At 43.4% G+C, this 23,678-nt stretch overlaps 1 protein-coding gene across 2 annotated transcripts in view; it reads left to right on the forward strand.

Annotated features, from left to right (window-relative positions):
* NEURL1 (neuralized E3 ubiquitin protein ligase 1) overlaps window positions 1–23,678 on the forward strand; it is a 194,251-nt gene that overhangs the window by 90,057 nt on the left and 80,516 nt on the right. The window contains exon 1 of one of the 2 annotated variants that reach the window (XM_087725788.1): window positions 23,098–23,266. The exons of the other annotated variant lie outside the window; for it this stretch is intronic. Within the exon in view, the coding sequence (XP_087581914.1) occupies window positions 23,233–23,266 (34 nt within the window). The 5' untranslated portion in view covers window positions 23,098–23,232. Of the gene's footprint in view, window positions 1–23,097; window positions 23,267–23,678 lie in introns of those variants that run through there. 2 annotated transcript variants of the gene reach the window in all.

Raw genomic sequence — 23,678 nt, forward strand, 5'->3', positions numbered from 1 at the left:
TTTCAGCATCCTCAGAATCAGCCTCCCAGAGTGGTCCTTTCAGCACCAGCAGCTGTGGTTGAGGCCCAGGAGCAGGAGCTGCTCGACTCCCCTACCCAGTCCGAAGAGGACATGGATTCTGAGTCTGAGGAAGGAGAAATCAGAGAGGAAAACCTCTCTGAGGATGAAGGCATGCCTTCCAAACCTAAGTTCTCCGATCTTTTCCAGCTTTCTCTATTCAAGTCAATTTTGTTCAAAGCTAAATCCTCAGCTAAATTCAGTGACAAAATCCCAGACACGACTGCTCAGCCACAAGGGATGTCTGCAGAAACCATTTTTGCTGAGCAGCCCATTGAGGCAGAGGCAGTGCCCACACCAAAAATCTTTCTAGATCTTGTAAAAAGACAGTGGACGACCCCCACTTTGGGGCCTATGCCGAATTCTGCCTATACCTATGTTGAAGTATCCAGCCCCACTTTAATTGTGAATGTTGTTGTAATTTTAAATTGTTGTATTGTCTTATATATCCCCCTCCCTTTTTTATTGTAAGCCGCCTGGAGTCCTTCGGGAGTGGGCAGCATACAAAACCAATAAATAAAAATAAATAAAAATAAATTCTACAGATAAGACTTTCTTCAATGTAGATAAGGAAATGGCCCAAGTACTTCTACTTCCTTCTACCGATGCCCCAGTGTCGGTCTTGCATACGTCTGCTAATATGCCAGGGGCTCCTGAAGACATACTGAAACCAGAAGACAAGAAGGCGGACCTTACACTGCAAAGGGGTCATCAGGCGGCGGCCTGGGCAGTGAGGGAAGCCACAACCACCTCCTTCTTGTCTGCTTTGGTTACAGGATTTGCAGCAGAGAGTGCCCATTGCGGATGTCAGGGCTCACCAGGACATTAACAAACTGGTAGCTGCCATTCAGTTCTCATCTCACCTTATCAGCAGCCAGGTTTGCCTCCAGGTCCATAGCGTCATCTGTGGCATCCTGTAGACTGCTTTGGCTATGTCAGTGGCAGGCTGATGTACGCCACAAATGGCGTTTGGCCTCAGCGCCCTTCACTGGGGAGGTCTTTATTTGGGGCTGCTCTCGACCCCTTCCTAGTGGAAGGCAAGGACAAACGGAAGGTGCTTCCCACAACTCCAAAGAAGGGCAATTTCTGGGCGGCGCCCTACCCCTGGTGCTCTACCTTCCGTGGTCAAGACTATGGGTCCTCATTTTGGGGTCAGGACTATGGCTCTTATTTTAGAGGATCAGATTTTGGGTATTCTGGCTTTAGGCAATATCCCTCTAGGTGAAAGTACCAGACAGATAGGCAACAAAGGGGCAGGCAGCAGAAGCATCCCCCCCTTTTTTTATGTTAAAATGTTTTTATTTTCCATTTTCCATTTTCATACAATCACATATATACTGTGCATAACCGGGGCCATACAACATTAAACAATAATCACAGCAGTTCCTCTTGTCAACGATACCCCCAGAAATATAAATAAAATAAAACTCAAACTCAAACTCAAATAGAAACCCAATATACCTCTTCCGCTCTCCATACACCTCTTCCTTCCGCCCCCTCCAACTTCCTCTCTCCCAGCCCACTCTCTCCCTTCCTTCTCACCCTCCCTCCCATCCTCTCTCCCACCCTCTCTACCCCTCTTCCTTCTACCCCACTCCTCCTCCCCTTGGTGTATTTCTACTATATGTCAATGCATTCAGCTTGTCCTATTTTTACGGAGAAATTAAAGAGAAACAGTATACATGTGAAATCGCATTACGTTGAAATCTAACTCAGAGTATATGTCCCCCCCCTACCCTACCCTCCCCCCTAACACCCCACCTCCCTCCCCCCTGACTTCCCAGAGCCCGTACACGGCATAGATTTTTAACAAACACAGTCTAAAATATATTGAGACAAAAGAAATAAAAAAAGAGGTTAATAACATCTCTACATTGATCTTAGCTTCTTCCTGTTACACTAACTTTGAACAGTTTAACTCATTCCTGATCCTAAGCGTAGACTATCTGGAATTTCTTAGTCCCGTATTTGTTTTGTATATAGTCAATCCATTTTTTCCAGTCTCGTTTATATCTCTCATTTGAATTATCTTTAAGATATGCTGATATTTTAGCCATCTCGGCTAAGTTTGTAACTTTCAATGTCCATTCTTGAGTTGTTGGCAAGTCTTCCTTCTTCCAGTATTGCGCCACCAACAGTCTTGCCGCCGTTATTAGGTGCAGAACCAAGTTAGTCTCTACCACTGTAAAGTCAGTATATATACCTAGTAAAAATAACTGAGGAGTAAACTTTATCCTTCTTTTAAAGATATTTTGCATAATCCACCATATTTTTATCCAAAATGCCTTAACCTTTTGACAGGTCCACCATATATGAAAATATGTCGCATCGAGAGAACCACACCTCCAACATTTAGGCTGTACATTCGGATACATAGAAGCCAGTGTTTTAGGATCTAAATGCCATCTATAGAACATCTTATAAAAATTTTCTCTCAGGTTTTGAGCTTGTGTAAATTTCACATTTCTTACCCAGATTCTTTCCCAAGTATCCAACATTATTGGTTCTTCAATATTTTGAGCCCCCTTTATCATACAATCTTTGACTAATTCTGTTTCCGAATCCATCTGTATTAGTACATTATATATCCTCTTTATATGCATTAAGCTTTGAACTCTTATTTGTTTAAACAAATTATCCTCAACTTGGATAAAACCAATTTTTTGATCTATTTTCCACCTGGCCTGTAATTGCCCATACTGGAACCATGTTTGAACTACCTTCTCCTCTTTTAATACCTCTAAAGATTTTAGTTGTAGAACCCCACTTTGCAAAATGAGAAGCTGTCTGTAGGTAGTTCTATCCTGTTTTTGTACTGTATTCATATTTTCAATCGGATGTCTAGGAATTGCCCACATGGGTATCTTGTCATTTAATTTATATTGGTATTTTTTCCAGACCCGCAGTAAAGCATTTCTTAAAATATGACTTTTAAAATTCTTATCCAATTTTTTGTTGAATAACAGGTAAGCATGCCAACCATATACCAGATCGTGTCCCTCGATATTCAGTATTCTATCATTAGTTAAATGAGTCCAATCACTAATTACAGATAGCGCCACTGCATCATAATATAGTTTTAGATTAGGTAATTTCAAGCCTCCTCTCTCGCGTACATCTTGCATTATTTTCATCTTTACCCTCGGCTTCTTTCCTGCCCATACATATTTGTTGATACCCTTCTGCCATTCTAAAAGATTCACATCTTTTTAAAGTATAGGTAACATTTGGAAGAGAAATAAAAAATTTTGGTAGGATGTTCATTTTCACTGCCGCTATCCTACCCAACAAAGATAAGTGCAATTTCTCCCATTTTTTCATTTCTATCTGTATACTATGCCAAAGTGGTTCATAATTATGCTTGTATAATTTCCCGTTTGAGATTAAAATATTAACCCCAAGATATTTGACTTTTTTGACTACCTCACATCCTAGCATCCCTCCTAGTTCTTCCTTTTGTTTAGTACTCATATTTATAGCTAATATTTTTGTTTTTCCTAAATTTATTTTAAAACCAGACACTTGACCATATTGATTAATCGTATTCATTACACCCATACTGGATTCCTGCGGTTGTTCCAATATTATGACCAAATCATCCGCAAAAGCGCGGACTCTGTATTCTTGCTGCCTAATCTTGATCCCTTTTAGACCATTCAAGCTCCGTATTTTATTCAACAATACTTCCAAAGTTATAATAAACAATAGTGGGGACAAAGGACAGCCCTGTCTTGTACCTTTTCCAATTTGAAAAGAATCTGTTAAACTTCCATTGACTATGATTTGTGCTGTTCTACATGGGGCAGCCCTTGAAGAGTATTCAGAGACTTCAGCTTGTCCAGAATGCAGCCACGCGAGCGATTGTGGGTGTAATAGCAATAGCAATAGCAATAGCAGTAGACTTATATACCGCTTCATAGGCCTTTCAGGCCTCTCTAAGCGGTTTAGAGAGAGTCAGCATATTGCCCCCAACAATCTGGGTCCTCATTTTACCCACCTCGGAAGGATGGAAGGCTGAGTCAACCCTGAGCCGGTGAGATTTGAACCGCTGACCTGCTGATCTAGCAGTAGCCTGCAGTGCTGCATTTAACCACTGCGCCACCTTGGCTCCTTGTACCTCCTTGTACCTCGGTACACCCACATTACACCTATCCTCCGCGAGCTGCACTGGCTGCCTATTGGTCTTCGGATACGCTTCAAGGCGCTAGTCATCACTTATAAAGCCCTTCATGGTATTGGACCTGGGTACTTGAGAGACCGCCTACTGCCAATTACCTCCAATAGACCGATTAGATCCCACAGATTAGGCCTCCTCCGAATTCCATCCACTGGCCAATGCTGACTGGCGACCACCCGGAGGAGGGCCTTCTCTGTGGCTGCTCCCGCCCTTTGGAACGAACTCCCCATGGAGATTCGGACCCTCACTAACCTCCAGGCCTTCCGCAAAGCCCTTAAAACCTGGCTGTTCTGACAGGCCTGGGGCTAATGCGTTTTTGTCCCCCCTCGAATGGTATGGTTGTTGAGTGTTTTAAATTGTGGTATTGTTTTGTTCGTGTTCTTTTTTCTTATTTGTAACCCCCCCCCCTGACTTGGTTGTGAGCTGCCCTGAGTCCCTCCGGGGAATAGGGTGGCATAGAAATATAATAAACTCAAACTCAACTCAACTCAACTGTTTGCTGTTGGTATATTGCTTTAATTGACTGTAAAAAGCTATCTCCTATCTACATTTTTTGCAATATCTTCAACAGAAATTGCCAGTTAACTCGATCAAAGGCCTTCTCAGCATCCAAAAATATGAACGCAGCAGGAATTTGATTGTTCTTTCCCAAATATTCTAATGCATTAATAATTAATCTAACATTACATTTCATCTGTCTCCCCTGTATAAAACCTGTTTGGTCAGTGTGTATCAATTGTTGAATAACCAGCATTAACCTATTTGCTAGTATTTTAGTAAAAATTTTATAATCTACATTAAGTAATGAGATAGGTCTATAATTTTTTGGTTGGGTAGTATCCTGATCTTCTTTGGGTATCAAAGATATAAACGCTGTCTTCCAAGATGGAGGCACCTTATCTTCCGTTTGAATCTTATTAAATAATTCTCTAAGAGGTTCTACCATTTCTAACTGTAAATTTTTATAGTAAACTGCTGTCAAACCATCTGTACCTGGTGCTTTCCCTAACTTTAGTTGCTTAATTACCTGCAAAATTTCCACCGAGGTTATTGGTTGGTTCAATTTTTGCCTGTGCTCTTCTCTAACTGAGGGTATTTTCTCTTTATCTAAGTATTTGTCTATATCTAAACCATTAATTTTATCCCCTTTATACAATTCTGTAAAAGATTCCCGAAATGCCTTTTGAATCTCCTCCTGTTGAAACACCTCCTTCCCTCTATAAATCAGTTTGGTTATATTTCGAGTTTTCCTTTTTTTCCTAATCTGATACACTAACCATCTGCCAGGTTTGTTTGCGTTACAGAAAGTATTGTGTTTTGCATATAATAAACTAGTGGCTACCTGGTCAGAGATCAACATGTCAAATTGAGATTTTAATATGGTAATTGCTTCCTTAACCTTTGTATCGCCTGGATTCATTGTTAACTCCAACTCTTTCCTCTTAATTTCCTCTTCCAATTCTGTTCATTTTAGCCCTTGTTTATGTCTATGTATTTTATTTATATTCATCAGCACCCCTCTCATATATGCTTTGCTTGCATCCCATACGAATTCCATAGGTGTACCCTTATTCATATTCAAAACAAAATATTCAGATAACAATTTTTTACAATCATTAATGTACTTTTCATGTCTGAATAAGTTTTCATTCAATCTCCAAGACCTTCTTGCCTGCACTGCCAGTCCCAATTCCATCCAAACTGGGTTATGATCTGAAAGGACCCTAGCTGCAATCTTTGTCCTCTTCACCCTAGAAAGCAAATCATTAGTGATTAGTATAAAATCAATCCTTGAAAGGGATTGATGTCTATCAGAAAAGAAGGTGAAGTCATATTCCTCTGCGTTTCTTTCTCGCCAAATATCTTTCAATTCAAAGTCGTCCATCATGTCAAAAAAAGGTTTGGGTAGCTTAGCTCGCATTTTGGTGTTTGGGCGAGAGGTCTTATCTCTTTTAGTGTCTATCACACCATTCCAATCACCCAGTAGTATACAAGACCTATAATCCCACTGTACTAATTTAGCATGAAGATTTCTATAGAATCCGTCTTGCTGTTGATTAGCAGCATAAATTCCCAAAAGTAATGTCTTTTTCCCTTCTAAGATTAGATCTAGCGCGATATATCTTCCAAAGGGATCTGCTTCAATTAGCTCAGCTTTGATGTCTTTTCTTAAGTATACGACTATACCATTTTTCTTTTCCATAGCAGAGGCTACAAAATGTTGACCGAAAGGAACCTACTTTCTATAACGGCAGCGCATATAGCAGGGTTTGACAATTTCAGGGACAACTGGCTCAGCCGGACCGAGGTGGACAATTCGGAGTGGCAGCTGCGGCCAGCAATTTGCCAGGCAATTGTGGACCTTTTTGGCCACCTGGATGTTGACCTATTTGCCACCCCTCTCAATGCTCAACTCCTGAGGTTTTACTCCCAGTTCCCATCACAGAATGCAGAGGGGGTGGACACTCTCCGCTGCACATGGCCCCGGGGACTCCTTTATGCCTTCCCACCTTTGCCCTTTATTGCCAGGATCATACAAAAGATCTTGTGGGAGGGGAGAAGGTGGTGATGATTGCCCCAGATTGGCCTTGGCAGCCATGGTTTGCCGCTGGAACATCTGGACCCTCAGTGGCTCCAGTTGACTGCCTGGCACTTGAGCGGAGCATCCTGAGGGAGGACAAATATTCCTTCAGGGTCATACAGACTACTCAGGCTGTGCGCAGACCATCAATGGAGCACATCTATAGTGCTACATGGCGCTCCTTCTGCACATGGTGCGACACTAAGAGCTTGGACCCAGTAACAGCTACAATCACACAGGTCTTGGACTTTCTTCAAGCGGGCCTGGACAAAGGGTTGGCTCCTAAAACTATTAGGAGACAGGTAGCTGCAATCTCTTCTGTGCTATTGTGCGGTAGGTAACAAACACTGACTCAGCACCCTATGGTCAAGTGATTTCTCAAGGGTGCTTCTAATCTTAAGCCACCCACGGCACATAGGTACCCTTTTTGGGATTTACACAAGGTGTTGGACACTTTAACAGGTGCCCCCTTTGAACTGCTGCGAAAAGTAGATCTCAAGTTCCTGACACTCAAGGTGGCCTTTTTGGTGGCCATCACTTCTGCTAGGTGGATATCTGAATTACAGGCATTGTCTACCAGGGCTGATTTATGTGTATTCTACCAGGATAGAGTAGTTTTAAGGCTGGACCTCTCCTTCATACCCAAGGTGTGCTCTTGATTTCATCTATCTCAGGAACTGATTTTGCTCAATTTCTGTCTGGATTCTTCTCATCCTTTAGAGAAAAAAAGGAAAGCTCAGAGGATTTATCTCAAAAGAATATTGTCGACCAGAAAGACAGAAGCATTGTTTGTTTCTTTCCAGCCGGGATCCCTGGGGAATAAGGTGACATCTACTACCATAGGCAGATGGTTAAGAGCCTGTATTGCTACCACCTACCAAGCACAGGGGGTTCAGATACCGGAGTCTATCACAGCACATTCCACGAGAAGTGTGGCTACGTCAGTGGCCTGGGCTATGCAAGCTTCTTTGACTGAGATTTGTAGGGCTGCTACATGGGCATCTCCATCACCGCAGGGTGTTACAATTTCCCAAGGGACAATATGGCTTTGTTATGTTCCAGTCTCGTCCCCCCACTATGGAGAAAGGGTGTTGGTTCTTACCTGATATGCCTATTCTCATAGTGGGGGATTATCCAGCCCCATCCTGGAATTATCATGGTTCCTTGAATGCCTTATTGCTGTTACTATTTGATATTTTTGGGTGGGTAATAAAAGAAGGTATTTCACTGCAACAATCATCTGGAGAAGATGACACATCGATTCTGATAGAGTCATTCGTTGAAGATGGGGTCTGCCTGGCTATAGGGGCGTGGTTTAAAGGTCTCATCAGGCTCAGTCCAATCATTGAGTGGATGAAGTCAACCCAGTCTGGATATTCCTCCCCCACTATGAGAATAGGCGTATCAAGTAAGAACCAACGGCCTTTTCATTGCCAACCTTTAAAAAAAAGAAAAAGGTTAATGTTTTTTCCTTAAAATCCTGGCATTGATATTTGTCCATGTGCTCCAACATGTGATTATACCAGACTTGCTTCATCTCAATATCTTAATTGGATACAGTTCAGATCTAGATGCAGATGATAAGTTTGAATTTTTTCAGTCTTCACATACTACTAGCATAATCAATGCTTAAATCTGGGTAACAATTTAAAATAAAGAATAGCAAAACTTATTTGGAATATGAAGAAAATATACCTATGCCCTAAATATAGATTTCAGATAAAAATACAAAGAACGTTTAGTAAAATGTGTTCAGAAAATCAAAAATGTGATTTAACCATAATATGAATATAAGAAATGTACTCATATAACATACTTTTTAAAAGTTATTTTCCTTTTTTTAAATTTATATCTGCTCAAGGCAGCATATATAAATAGTATTCTGTCCCATAAATTCCCTAGCAATAGCAACCTTGTGCTATAGGTTGAGATTGGCTCAGGATTGACCAAAATTATCCAAAAAACTTCCATGGTTAACAATAGAACTAGGGAAACATAGTTTCCCCTATTTCAGTCAAATACTTTAACCACAACCTCATATTGACTCTGAACATTTTGGTTGCAGAATGCATATTTTTTCAGAAAAGGTTGGGAATTATTTAAGCTGCTATTGATTTGATCACAGAATTTGTCTTATTGATTGCAGATTGCTTAATGCAAATATGGGCAACCTGGTGTTCCTTCACAGTCCCTTACCTTTAGTGATGCTGATTGGGATTGGTGAATGTGGGATCCAAAATCTATAAGACACTTATTGTAATGTGATCTGGAATTGGCACATGTTGCTATCAATCCTTTGCAATGTGCACCTCCCTGCAGAGAGGCAAAACGTATTCAAACATTCCTACTGGGCCCTGTTGGTTCCAGGAGAAGCTTGGGATTGTTTCTGGGACTCTGATATATATAAGGTTTGACTGAGGCAGGGGTGGGTTCCTCCCGGATCGCCCCGGTTCGCGCGAACCGGATGGTCGGTGAACCCAGAAGTAATTAACTTACGGTATGCTCCTGGCCCCTGTCGCTGCAAAGCGCCCTTGCCGACAAGGCAGCACGACCCGCTCAACATGTAGAAACAGCAAAAGAAGGAACAGGAGAGGAGTTCCAAGCCGGGCTTTTCAAACAGCTGAACTCCTCTCCTGTCCCTTTCTTTTGCTCTTTGAACAAGCCGTGCGGGTTGTGTTCCCTTGTCTTTCATAGCCAGCTCGTTTCCAATTGGGGTGGGGATCCATGGAGAGGGATGGAAAAAATTGTTTTCTTCCCCCCTCCCCCAATTGGAAACGAGCTGGCTATGAAAGAAAAGGGAGTGCAACCCACACTGCATGTATAGACAGCAAAAGAAAGGGACAGGAGAGGAGTTCCAAGCCGGGCTTTTCAAACAGCCGAACTCCTCTCCTGTCCCTTTCTTTTGCTGTTTGAACAAGCTGTGTGGGTTGCACTCCTGGTTCTGGGGATTCCCCCCCCCCCCAAAAAAAAGACTGGCTGCCCGTCTCTCCAGATCTTGTGCTTTTCAGGATTTTCTTTTTAAAAAACGCCTCTCCGGGTGATCTTGAGAACCTGCAAGGTTGTTTTGGAAGGGGACAGATGGGCAGCATTTCCCCCTGCCCCCCTCCCTGGGTCCCTGAAGCCTCGGAGCCTGCAGCCTTAAAGCAAGCCTTTGCACAGTAAAGAAAATCTCACGAGCGAGAGAATTTCTTAATTGCCTTTACTGTGCAAGTTGCTGCAGGCAACCAGCGATGGGGTGGGGGGAATGCTGCCTGTCTTCCACCTCCCAAAGCAACCTCGCAGGTTTTCAAGATCTTCTGCAGAGGCGTTTTAAAAAAGAAAACAGTCTTCTTGGGAGGGGGAATGGGCTGCGCTCAGAGGAGCCGGTGCCCGGGGTCCCCTGAAGCAGCACCAGCCAACATGTCCATAAGAAAAGCCCCAAGGGCAAGTGCGGCAGCGCCGCACCCACCTCCACCCTGCTAGCCACCCAGCAACGCATCCCCGCCGCCTCCTTCTACTCAGCAGGTGGGCTGGGTAGGGGCGCGCGCGGGCATGGCCCAGGAGAGGGTGGCTAATGGGGGGTGCTGCCCAACCAGTCCTCACTCAGCAGCAGTTTCACGATGTTGCCTTCAAGGTGAGCAGTGGGCACCACGTGGCCGGGGCAGTGGGGCTCACCGGCGCCCACCCAGCCACCACTCAGTGGGCAGGCTGGCGGGTGGGCGGAAGGTTGCCCTGGTGCGACTGAGGTGGCACATCGTGTGGAGGCTTGGTGGGCATGAAGGGCTCCTGTCTTCCCAGGCCAGGCTGGAGCATGCGGAGCGAAGATGTGGCACTCAGAAGCTGCGGTGGGCTTGTTTTCCAGTGGTTCCTGGCCCTGCGAAGGTTCCAAAAGTGCCTGGGCTCTGGGACATCCTGTGCTGTGCCCTCTTCCGCTGCCGCCATCTCCGTTCCCAAACGCAACTGTCAGCTGTGAACAGGTGCCTGAAGCTGCTGCTTGCAGTCATTTACGGCTGCAGATAGATTGTCCCTGTAGCGGGAAGCCCTTCGCCCTGTTAGAGCTCCTCTCCAGCACTCCTAATTTGGTAACATCATCAGTGCTAGAAGGGAGTGGGGTTGGGGGGGGGAGAAAGAGAAAGGACAAGCAGGAGAAAGAAAGAGAGAAAGAGGAGATGGGGATAGTGGGATCCTTGCTGCTTTCTGAGCTTGGTGGTTTTCTTACAGGCATTTCATTACCAAACTAGGTAACATCATCAGTGCTAGAAGGAAGTGGGGGGGGGGGGAGGAGGAGAAAGTTAGGACAAAAAAGAAAAAGATAAGGAGGGAGAGGACTGTGGTGTTCTCTGAAATTGGTGGTTTTTAATTATTTTAGGGAAATTTTATTTATTTATTGTTTATAGAAAGTTTATTACAAGAAATGTTATTCCTTTTTGCATCACAAACATATTTGTGATGCAATATGTTGCTTTTAAGTGTTCAGACAAGGTTTATGTGTCTCAAAGTGGCTGCTTTTCTATGGGCAGACCAGTTGGTGCAAGGCAGCTTTGCCAGATTTAGTGTGTTTCACCTTCGTTGTTTAGGTAATTTTGAGGTGGTTGATGGTTCTGTGAGCGCCTGTCCTTTGTAATTTTCCACATTGCCTTGATGGTTTTTATTCCAGTGACTTTGTCTTTCCTGTCCTTAGGTTTAGGAAAAAAAAACTGGTTTCATTGGCAGTCTTTTTTTGGGGGGGGGGGGGTTCTTATTTTTTTTTGTGTTTTCCTGGCACTGTCATAGTTTATGTGTGTGTGTGTGTGTGTGTGTGTAATGTCCCGCAGTTATCTATGCATTAATAATGATCCAGTAATATTAATAATATCTAGTAATTAGTAATATCTAGTAATAACATAATCTTGGCCACTCCCACCAGGTCACATGGGTGGCAGGCCACTCCCATCCGGTCACATGGGCAGCAAGCCACTCCCACAAAAGAGGCCACGCCCACAGAGTAGGTTCAAACAATTTTTGAAACTCAACCCTGGACTGAGGTCTTGGTTGCTACTTGGAATGAGATAGCAACCTTGGCCTTGGATTGGCTTATGTCTGTGCTGCCTCTCTCTGCAGGTGGATCCCAAAGGGCCTTCTAATTTTTAGAGTAGCTCTGAGTGATGAAGTGCCATGAGATGTACTTAGAATATTGCTGGAGGAAAACAAAGAGTGTTCTTAACCAAGCATGTACTCCAGGGGGTAAGAGTGCTTCTTCGGGAATACTTCATTGTGATATGACTCACTCAAATATAGCTATTTCTCTTCCTTATGGTGTCCACAGAGTGCCAAATATTGGCCCTCTTCAGAGTAACCTGGTCCATCTTTAGTAAAACGAGTGTGTGGGAATGCCTACGGGGCCATTGTGAGAATTATCCTAGCCATCTGTCAGATAAAGATTCTTGGATTAATGCGGAACTGGAACCTGTGGGACCTGATGAAAAGACAGGTTCCTTGCTATGAGTTGGCTAAATCACGTGTTTTAAATTTCTGTCCCTCCTGCTTAATTAATGTCACCTAGGAGATGGCAGGTCCAGGCATGGTGAATGCATCTCTGTGAAGAGGGTTAGTTTCATTCACCTTGAAGGAAGCTGTTGCTTGCCTCCATCTTAAAAGACCATTGCTGGATCCACCATCCCCCCACCCATTTTCAATGCCCTCCCATTTTCAATGCTCCCTTTTAGGGAGGCCCTTTTAGGGCCTACTACTTCAAAAGACTTTGGAAGGATTATCAAGACCTTTAACAGTCAGGATTCAGGGCTGGCTATAATACTGAGGCACATTCATTGTTCTTGTGAATGATCTCTGGTGATTTCAGGATTGGTATAGTATATTTATAAGAGAGCTAATTTCAATAAACTTAGAGAGAGCTTGGGAAAATTCCATGGATGAGAATCCTCAAGAAACCACAAAAGAAGCTTGGGAAATTTTGAAAAATGAGATGACAAAATCCCAGTCTAGCACAATACCAATGAAGAAGAAAAATAACAGCTCCCAAAATAAACCAGCATGGCTGCATAAATAACTCTCTGACAAATTGAAAGACAAAAAAGATAAGTATAAAAAGTGGAAAGGGGGGGACATAACTAAGGCAGAATATCAGCAAATAGCCCGATCATGTAATGATGAAGTGAGGAAAGCGAAGGCTCATAATGAAGAAAGGCTTGCCACAAAAGTAAAAAATAACAAGAAAAGCTTCTTCCAACATGTTAAAAACAAGAAAAAAGGTTAAGGAAACAATTGGTCCATTGCTGGGAGAAAGTGGCAAGAAGGTGACAAGCAACAAGGATGAGGTGACCAGATTTTCAGATTGGTAAAGAGGGACACCTTTGACCGAGGGGGGGGGGGATTAAAAATTTTATACAGAGCAACAAAAATTTTCATATAATGCAAAAATAGTATTGTAATATTTTTTTTATTTCAAGATAACTACAATTTACAAATATAAATTGTAACTGTTGCCAAACATCAAAATTTTGATCATGTGACCATGAGGATGCTGCAACAGTCGCTAAGTGTGAAAATGGTCGCTAAGTGTGAAAAATGGTCATCAGTCACTTTTTACAATGCCATTGTAACTTTGGTCACTAAGCCCATTATACCACCTTTCTTGCCACAGTTCTTAAGTGAATAACTGCAGCTGATAAGTTAGTAACATAAGTGAATCTGGTTTCCCCATTTGACTTTGTCAAAAGGTGATTATATGACCCCAGGACACTGAAACCATCATAAATACGAACCTGTTGCCAAACATCCAAATTTTGATCGCGTGACCATGAGGATGCTGCAATGGTCGCTAAGTGTGAAAATGGTCGCTAAGTGTGAAAAATGGTCAAATTTGCAGATGACACCAAGCTGGCAGGAATAGCCAACACTCCAGAAGACAGGCTAAAGATAACAGAAGGATCTTGACAAACCTGAACATTGGGCACGATCTAATAAAATGAAATTCAATGATGAAAAGAGTAAGGTTCTACATTTAGGCAACAAAAACGAAATGCACAGGTACAGTATAGGTGGTACCTTGCTCAACAGTAGTAACTGTGAAAGGGATCTTGGAGCCCTAGTGGACAACCATTTAAATATGAGCCAGCAGTGTGCAGCAGCTGCCAAAAAAGCCAACACAGTTCTAGGCTGCATAAACAGAGGGATCGAATCAAGATCACGTGAAGTATTAATACCACTTTACAATGCCTTGGTAAGGCCACACTTGGAATACTGGCACACTTGGCACATGAGGGTAGAACAAGAAACAATGGGTGGAAACTAATCAAGGAGAGAAGCAACTTAGAACTGAGGAGAAATTTCCTGACAGTCAGAACATTTAATCAGTGGAACAGCTTGCCTCCAGAAGTTGTGAATGCCTCAACACTGGAAGTCTTTAAGAAGATGTTGGATAGCCATTTGTCTAAAATGGTATAGGGCTTCCTGCCTAGGCAGGGGGTTGGACTAGAAGACCTCCAAGGTCCCTTCCAACTCTGCTATTGTATTATTGTATTGTATTTATTCTGATATTCTTTGATTTCTCAGAAACTTTCAATACCATCAATCTTGGTATCCTTCTGGCCTGGTTTAGGAAATTGGCAGGCATTGTGTTATAGTGATTCTTCTTCTTCGAGGTCGGTCCTACTTGGTCTTTGTAGAGAATGAGAGGTCAAGCCACAGGCTCCACCTGTATGGGGTGCCTCAGAGTTGTACATTCTCATCACTCTGTTTAACATCTACACGAACTTTTTGGGTGAGATATCTGCCAGCATGGGGTACAGTATTAGCATCATGCTGATGCATTTCTACCTTTTGCTAACTAAGTGATGCCACAGGGGTCTTTTCCCAGTGCCTGGCGACTGAAGGTCTAGATAGGGGAGAACAGGTTTCAGCTCAACCCTGGTAGGAATGTCTGTGGATCTAGAAGTTTTCTACTTTTAATTCTGCTTGGGAAAGCACTTCCCCTGACAGAGTCAGTGTACAACTTGGGCTCATGGGTCTTACTTAAAGAGCAGATGCAGCCATGATTGGGAGAGCCATTGCTCAGGTTTGGCTTGTGCACCAATTTTTAAAGGGCAGAGCTTATAAAATTGCGTCCATATCTGGATTGGGAGAGCCTCCTAATGGTGCCTCATTCCTAAGGTGACCAGATTTTCAGATTGGTAAAGAGGGACAGCTTTGACCGGGGGGGGAGGGAGCTGGCCGCGGCGGTTACTGCCAGTCTGCGGCCTCGCTAGGGACGTCTGGTCACCTTAATTATACACATCCGCTCTCTCTCTATCCATCCATCCGTCTGTCTGTCTATCTGCCTGCCTATCTGTCTATCTAGCTATGGTATCCCTCTCCCTCTTTCCCCCTCTCTTTCTCCATCCATCTATCTGCCTGCCTACCTATCTCTCTCTCTTTCTCTATATCCATCTGTCTATCTGCCTGCCTATCTGTCTATCTAGTTATGGTCTCTCTCTCTCTCTCCCTCTCCCTCCCTCATCTCATTATCATCTATCTCAGAATTCTGGGAGTTGAAGTCCACACACTTTCAAGTCTCCAAGGTGGAGAAACACTGATCTATCTAATTAATATAATTATTCCTCCCTCTCTTTTTCACTCTCTCTCCAGCGCAGACATGCAAATGCATAGGGCAGCCCACCTCACACACAGGTAACTCCGGGCGGCTTACAACATTATGATGCACGTCTCCCCATAGGAGAGGAGATGGGGATGCCGAGGATGCCCCAACTCAGCTCCTCTTCCCGCTCCAATCATGTGCCGCTACTTCCTCCGAGCGCGGCGCTTTACTCACTCCTTGGAGCGTTCGCAACTTTGCTCCTTCCAATTTCTCAGCCCGGGAGGCTCGCCGGGCTCCGCCTACCCCGGGCCCCCATTGGTCCAGCGGGCCGAAGAACGCGAGAGGGGTGTGGTTGGGAGGGAAAAGCGCTTGGCGCGAAGAAGGACTTTCTTCCAACCAGTGGAACCCCCTGGTGCAATCGGGCTGTGATCGGCGGGCGTCCCTGCTGCAATCCGCACCGCCCACCGCATCAGCGGAATCTAATTCAAGAGATCTTAATCTTGACAGCGTTGTTGGTGTCTGCGGGTGAAGAAATTACTTTAATCAGTGGGGTAAAGTTCTTTCTTTCGCTCGCCTGAGCTCTGATGAGGGGGAAAGAGAGGACTTTCCTTACGCCCGCATCAGAGCTGGGGGGGGGAGAAAGGACTTTACTCCATTGATTAAAGTAATTTCTTCACCCGCAGACCCTAACAACGCTGTCAAGATTAAGATCTCTTGAATTAGATTCCGGCTGATGCGGCAGGGGCTGCGCTGGCGGGGACGGGCAGAGGGGATGGGACTTGGAGTCCTACGATCTTGGCCAGTGGGGAGTCCCCCCCCCTGCCTGTCCCCGCCAGCGCAGCCGGGCTGCAATCGGTGGTCGTCCCTGCTGCAATCCGTGCCGCCCGCCGCATCAGCGGAATCTAATTCAAGAGATCTTAATCTTGACAGTGTTGTTGGGGTCTGCGGGTGAAGAAATTACTTTAATCAGTGAGGTAAAGTTCTTTCTCCCCCCCCCCCCAGCTCTGATGAGGGGGAAAGAGAGGACTTTCCTTACGCCTGCATCAGAGCTCGGGCGACCGAAAGAAAGAACTTTACCCCACTGATTAAAGTAATTTCTTCACCCGCAGACCCCAACAATGCTGTCAAGATTAAGATAGCTTGAATTAAATTCCGGCTGATGCAGCGGGCGGCGCAGATTGCAGCAGGGACGCCCGCCGATCGCAGCCCGATTGCGCCAGGGGCTGCGCTGGTGGGGACGGGCGGAGGGGATGGTACTTGGAGTCCTACGATTTTGGCGAGTGGGGATTCCTGCGATGGGATTTGGAGTCCGATGCCCCTGGCGATTGGGGGTTCCGCTGGTTGGAAGAAAGTCCTTCTTTGCGCCAAGCGCTTTTCCCTCCCAACCACACCTGGGGCGGCCTCCCTAGGGAAGGCCTTCGCAAGGGAAGGCCTTCCCTTGCTAAAGGCTGCCACCGCCCACCCAAAGCGGTGCCGTTACTCACCAGTTAAGCAGCAAGCAAACGGCGAAGACGAAATGAAATGGAGACTCGCGTGGCGTGCTAAGCGTGCTTAAAATTTTCCATCCCAGCCAGCTCACTGATTGGCTGGAGTCCAGGCCAATCAGTGAGCGGCAGGCTGGGCTGGCTTAGATTTTTAGTGTAGAAGGGAACGAGCGAGCGAGCTAGCAGCTGATGGGCGGGGGAGCGAGCGAGCTGCGAGCGCCAAAATAAAGCGGGTTTTTTTGAGAATGGCCCAGGACGCGGGAAAAATTATGAAAAGGTGTGCCTGTCCCGCCAAATGCGGGGCGTCTGGTCACCCTACTCATTCCTTAGTCAATTCCTGTTTGGATTACTATGATATACTGTACATGGGGCTGCCCTTAAAGAACACGAAGCTGTAGCTGGTCCAGAATTCAGTGGGATATTTTCTTTTGTCTCTTGCAATACTGCTACTCCATGCTCCACTGGCTCTCAGGCTTCCAGGTGCATTTCAAGGTGTTGACTGTTACCCATAAAAGCCCTGTATGGCACAGAGTCAGGCTATTTCAGGATCATCTTTCTCCCATTGTTTCTGCTTGCCACATTAGATCTAGCGGAGGGGCCTATTTTGGGTCCCTTTCATTAAACAATGTGACATTGTTAGACCCAGGACTTATGCTTTCTGTGTGGCAGTGCTTGCCTGTGGAACAGTAGTCCTCTCAGAGAGCCAATAGCCCCTACTCTGCTAACTTTTTTTAAGGCCCTGAAAGTATCTGGACCAGGTTAGGAAAACTCTGTTGTACGTGGGATTTTACTTTTAATGATTGGGTTTGTTTTTAATCTTTGTATGCTATTCAGAGATGGGCAGTCCTACAAACAAACAAACAAACAACAAACAAGGCCTGCTGTTTGATTTAATCTGGAATTTTCTAGATCTAAAGGCTCTATCAAAAGCCAACCAAATTTTCTTTGTTTTTTCGTGAAGATGGCTCACTTGTCACCCAACTGAACTCTTCTTCAGTTCTGACTGATTCTCTTCCTGAGAATCATTGAGGCCACTTGGAGATTTATCTTTATTCTCAGGGTCACCTAAATAATGCAAATGGCTGTGCATTTTTGTTTTTGTTTTTGTTTTTTGTTTTGTTTTTTCTTCCCTGCCTTGTCTTTTGTTCTTTTTGTCTTTTTTTTTCTTTTCCCACTGGTGTGGGCATGTATTGTTTAAGATTATTATTTTTATTAATATTTTTAAATAATAATTACAGTCAAATGAAAATGGATATATGATGATGGTGATATTTATGAATATTTGAGTTAAAATGCTCGAGTTAACATGAGTTATGTTTGTTGACTGTGGAGGAGATGCACGAAAGTTTATTTGTGACCGACTGACACACTTTCTATAGCATGTAAAGAAAGATGTTGTACTTGTTTTAAATTAAAAATTAATTTTAAAAAAAAGAGTGTGAATGACCACCTGACTGCAAGGAACATAAATCCTTCCATTCAGTCAGAAATGCAGAGGTTTCTTGTATGGGCAGCAAAACGTCTTCAAGGAAAAACAAAGAAAGTCCAATTATCTTCTTTTTAAAAAGCACTTTGGGACAACCATGACATAGATGACTGAGAATCTCCATAGACCTGTGATGGCAAACCTATGGCACATGTGCCACAGGTGGCATGCAGACCCATATTTGCCAGCATGCGAGCCGTCAGGTCCAACACACATGTGCATGCCAGCCAGCTGATTTTCAGCCTTCCAGAGGGCCGGGGGAGGCAGGTTTTTGCCTTCCCCAGTCTTCAAGAAAGCCTTCGGAACCTGGGGAGGGTGAAAATCCGGCCCAATGGGCCAACCGGAAATTCATTCCCAAACTTCCGGTTTGCCCATTGGGCCTGTTTTTCACCCTCCCTAGGCTTCAGGAAAGCCTCTGGAGCCTGGGAAAGGCGAAAAACGGGGCCAGTGGGCTAACCGGAAGTTCTGAAGCAATCCATTTCCGCCTTCCAGAGATCCTCCGGGGGGCCAGGGGAGGCAGTTTTTCGCCCTCCCCAGGCTTCCGGAAAGCCTCCAAAGCCCGGGGAAGGTGAACCCCCCTGCACATGAGCAGATAGGTGGAACCCATTCCATTGTGGGTATAGGCACCTACACACAATTTTGGCATGCCTTTACAAAAAGATTGGCCATCACTGCCATAGACTGTTCTACATTATCCTTCACTGCAGCAGAAAGGTCAATTGTTAGGTTATGTATGGTCAGGATTCTGCTTGTGTTTTAATTATAGATCTATTTCTTAATAAATATACATCCATAGATTTGATTGATTTAATTGCTTTTTCAGTGCATAAACTTCAGTGTACTCATCCAACTATAGGGGATGACTGGGCAGGTTTTATGCAGGATTGTCACATTTTTGACAGTGTTAGATTTATAGTTGATCTAATTTGTGTGGGTTTTATGCAGGGTTGTCACTTTTGTTATAATCTCAGATTTATAGTTGGTTTAATTCTTGTTTTAATTCATTTAATTCATATATAAGGCTGTCTTGTACATTTTGTACAAAAAATATAAACTGTCATATTCTGCCTTTGGTTTTAATCTCTTTATGTCACCTAACATCATCTTGATGAGATGGGTGACTATATAACTATTATAAATAAATAAATAAGTTAATGATGCCTTATGTTTTTTAGAAAGACCAGAAATCCCTATTTCTAATCTCATTTTAATAATACCTAAATTTAGTATCCTGTCTTGTTACTCTACATATTGAAGTAAATCCAAAATGATACTATATTCAGGAAATAATTCAAGAAATAATACCTAGGGTGGGTGGGCTTGATTATGATCTGACTCTTTCACCTGGTAAATTTGAATTTATCTCCCTTGATGCAAAATGAAATATGACCTAAACAGATCTAGAATTCTTTTATCTAGGGAAGATAGAAATATGGTTAAGATGAATGTAACTCAGAAGTTGATTTGCATTTGGGGACGCCATCCCACATTGATTCTATTCTATGATTTTAAATTTACTGTATTTACAGGATGCTGAATATATTTCTTTGGCAAAGACATCATGTGTGATTTCTACTGCACAGTTTGTAATATCAGATTGAGGAAGGTTGATTTAACTTTCCACGTTTTTCAGGCTTATTGATGTGTTATTTTTCTAGCTTTGGTTATTGGCTAGTATAAGGAATTTTAGAATCCACCTCTTCCTGGAAATCTTTTGCAGAAATATTATTTGACTTCACTGAAATCCTGGCATGTACTGAAATCTGTTTATTCAGGTATTGATGTCAGGTCTACACATAATGCTGAAAGACTTACATGGAAATGGTTAGGCCACACATATTATTTTGATCCTTTTTATAACCCCCATCTTAAATTATATGATAAACCCATTTTTAAAATGGCATTTACATCTTTTTTAGGGGAGAGAATGATCTGGATTTCTCATAATGTTATTACTTTGGATGAACTCACTTCTGATGAAATCTTTTAAAAAGCTTTTGCAGAATTAAAAAAAAGTTTGATTTAACTCAGAGTGCTTTTTGGTAATCTATTCAATGTAAACATTTCTTATTCGGTTTATTCCACATCTAAAGTGGTCAGAGGTTTTGAAAGAATTGACTGGCTCCTAGCTAGAAGTCTTATTAAAATAGGAAGGTAATAAAACTGATATCGGACAGCTGACATGACCCATAAAATAAGCTTATATCTCCTATCCACATAAATCAGTGCAAGTTTCCTTTACATATGGAATTAATGTTGTATGATCTTAAAATGAGATTACTTCAACAACACACACAAAAGTTTCATCTATATTAAACATTTCAGTTGGTTCCACCACAAAATCGCGGAGGACAAAATCGCGCTCGACGAAAGCGCGCATTTGACCTCATCACAGCGCGACGAAAACATCGCGCTGTGATCGAAAAATGTAAAAATAAAGCTAAAACCTTCCCCTAACCCCCCCAAACCTAACCCTAAACCTAACCCTTAACCTAACCCTAAATCTAACCCTAAACCTAACCGTTAACGTAACAAAAAACCTAACGCTAACCCTTAACCTAACGCTAAACCTAACGCTAACGCTCTAAACCTGACCCTAACCCTTAACCTAACCCTAACCCTAACCCTTAACCTAACCCTTACCTTTATGTGAATCGGCTTGCTTTAATTTTAATTTTATTTCAATTTTTAATTTTTTTCGTCGCGCTGTGATGACATCACATGCGCGCTTTCGTCGAGCGCGATTTTGTCCTCCGCGCTTTTGACGGGTCACGATTTCAGTTAACTGTAAAAGGAATTTATTTACTTGTTTTATATGATACACATCTACTGAAGGGTGGTGAGCAAAATTAAAAATGGAATCAAAGCCACTATTCATTACATGAAAACAACAAAAAATAAATCCTAAGTAGGATGTATCAAAAAATTCAATAGCAGCAAATTCAATAGACACAGTTGTGGGCTGCTGCTGGTTCGGACTGGTTCAGGTGAACCATAATTCTAACTGGCGGATGGCTGCCCACGCGCCCTGGCACTATTTCGGCCATATATCACCATTTTTGGAGCCAGGTACATGCGTGGAAGTCTGTTTACATGCACACATGGCACGCATGCTCACATTTCCTGGTTGAACCGGTTGTTACATTATATGATGCCCACCTCTGAATAGACATAACAGCATCCTCATCAGAGATCCATTAACACAACAGCCAAGTTCTCATGGCCTTATGAAAGGCCAACAGTCAGGATAATCTCTATCTCAGCCAGGAAGCAGGCACAACAGAGAAGACATGGTTCTTAGGACTCGCTAAGTTCACTGCTTCACCAATGGGTGAACAATGCATGTTTTGACCAAACTGGTGGAAAACAGAAATCAAAACAAAGAGACATCCCATGAGTAATTTAGCCACATGCCGCAGAGGGTTTTAAAGATGACAAGCATTCTGGGAATCAATGTACTTCAGGTAGCAATAATGTTATGTGGATGGTGTACCCAATGCTGCACAGATGCTATGATTTGTACCAGTTGAAGCTCCAAAGGCTCTTCAAAAGTTGGGCAAATGTGAACTCCTCACCTAATGACAACCTGATCCTGGCTTAATGACTGCAAGCAGGAGTACCAGAACTGCTGTTGCTAAGCAGTATGATCACTTAGCAATGGAAATTCCAATGCCAAGTAGGCTTCCTCTATAGAAAATGGACAATGGCTGTCTGTGGTTGGTACAATTTTGATTTCTGGAATCAAGGAAATAGATCCTAGGGTACATGTTTGAAAACAATAGAACTGATTGGTTCCTATTTGGATTATTTTGCTACAAATGTGCCAAATTCTGACCTATCGTCCAGGGACAGAAGCTCAGGTGCTTGAGCTCTTCCTGCCCCCAAATCTGCTACCATAGTTTTGTACTTTTAATAATTATTCAGCAGAGATAATGGACTAAAGTGGAGGCTGCTTTCTGCCTGAGTTAAACTGCAGTCCTACCAAAAAAGCCAGTTTGAGAATATGTGTGCAGAAGATAATGTTTCTGCTGTTACCATCTAGAATGAATCATGCTGCATTTCAGAAAATGCTTTCTTGCTCTGAAATGTTGAATAATTAAGCACAGAGGAATCTGAGCCAACAGTGTTTGGTAGTGTGAATATTTAGAACTCAGTGTTACTGCAGCAAATATGTGATAAATTGATCCTTCCTTCCTTCCTTCCTTCCTTCCTTCCTTCCTTCCTTCCTTCCTTCCTTCCTTCCTTCCTTCCTTCCTTCCTTCCTTCCTTTCCTCTTTTCTAACAAAAATCTTTAAATTGCACAATGATGGAGGTGGATAGCAAGTTTAATTGACAGCCAGACATTTGATTTATAAACAAATCTGGTTTATATTTACAGTGAAATTTGCAGAGGCAGCAATTTTGTTCTGCTTAGAAACTAGAATACCTTTGGGTGGAGGAGAAGGCACACTGCCATCCCTTTGCCAGCCAAGAAATCCACTCTATTTCACCCAGTGATTTATCTGAAGTGTGACCCCAAGTGAGGGGAAAGAGAATGGGCCTAGGGTGTGTTGATTGCCCTTGACTCACTTCGGGACTGGGATGTATTGTATGTGTAAAATGCTTTGAGCCGCTGGAGCTATTTCAGAGTCATAAGTCTCCTCCTTATGTAAATAATCATGACATATGCCTCTGCTTACTGCTGAGCCTGAGTGGGGTCGGAAAGTGGGTGGAGGCTGATTGCTGGCTTCTGTCGTATGTTCATGAGTATGTATTTATGGAGAGTCGTTCAATCCTCTCTCCTGTTGGAGGATCCATGGCTCTCGGCTGCTGACAATACCTGCCTGCTTAGAGTTCTGCACCTCCGTCCTGTGAAAGAGAAAGCTGCAAGGTAGCCAAGCCACCTTGCGCAGTACGATGGGGGGACAGCTAACGAGAAGCACAATATACGGTAAGGAGCTGGCCAGCAGCACTGATGGTTAGGCAGCAAATTCTTAATGTTGGTAGATTGATTGCCTTTTGCCTGAGCCTTCTGCAGCAAGGGACAATATGGCTCAGAAAGGTAAGTGAGTTATAGCAAGGAGCTGCAGTCTCCCCTATCTCCTTTGTACTCTGTGCCTTTTCTTTTAGAGACAATCTTTCTAACGAGAGACTTTATTTAATCCAGAATCCACAAGGGTGGGAGGGGAGAGAGAGAGAGAGAGAGAGAGAGAGAGGGAGGGAGGGAGGGAGGGAGGGAGGGAGAGAGAGAGAGAGAGAGAGAGAGAGAGAGAGAGAATGAATACCCATGTGCCTCTTTTATCTGATCGTATGCAATATGCTGCTTTTGTTTTATTAGACAAAAATATTTGTCTAAAGAATAT

This window comes from Thamnophis sirtalis, unplaced genomic scaffold, assembly GCF_051295495.1.
Source record: "Thamnophis sirtalis isolate CommonGarterSnake01/CBP01778 unplaced genomic scaffold, rThaSir2_p1.2 scaffold_11, whole genome shotgun sequence".
In the NCBI taxonomy this organism is placed as follows: Eukaryota; Metazoa; Chordata; class Lepidosauria; order Squamata; family Natricidae; genus Thamnophis; species Thamnophis sirtalis.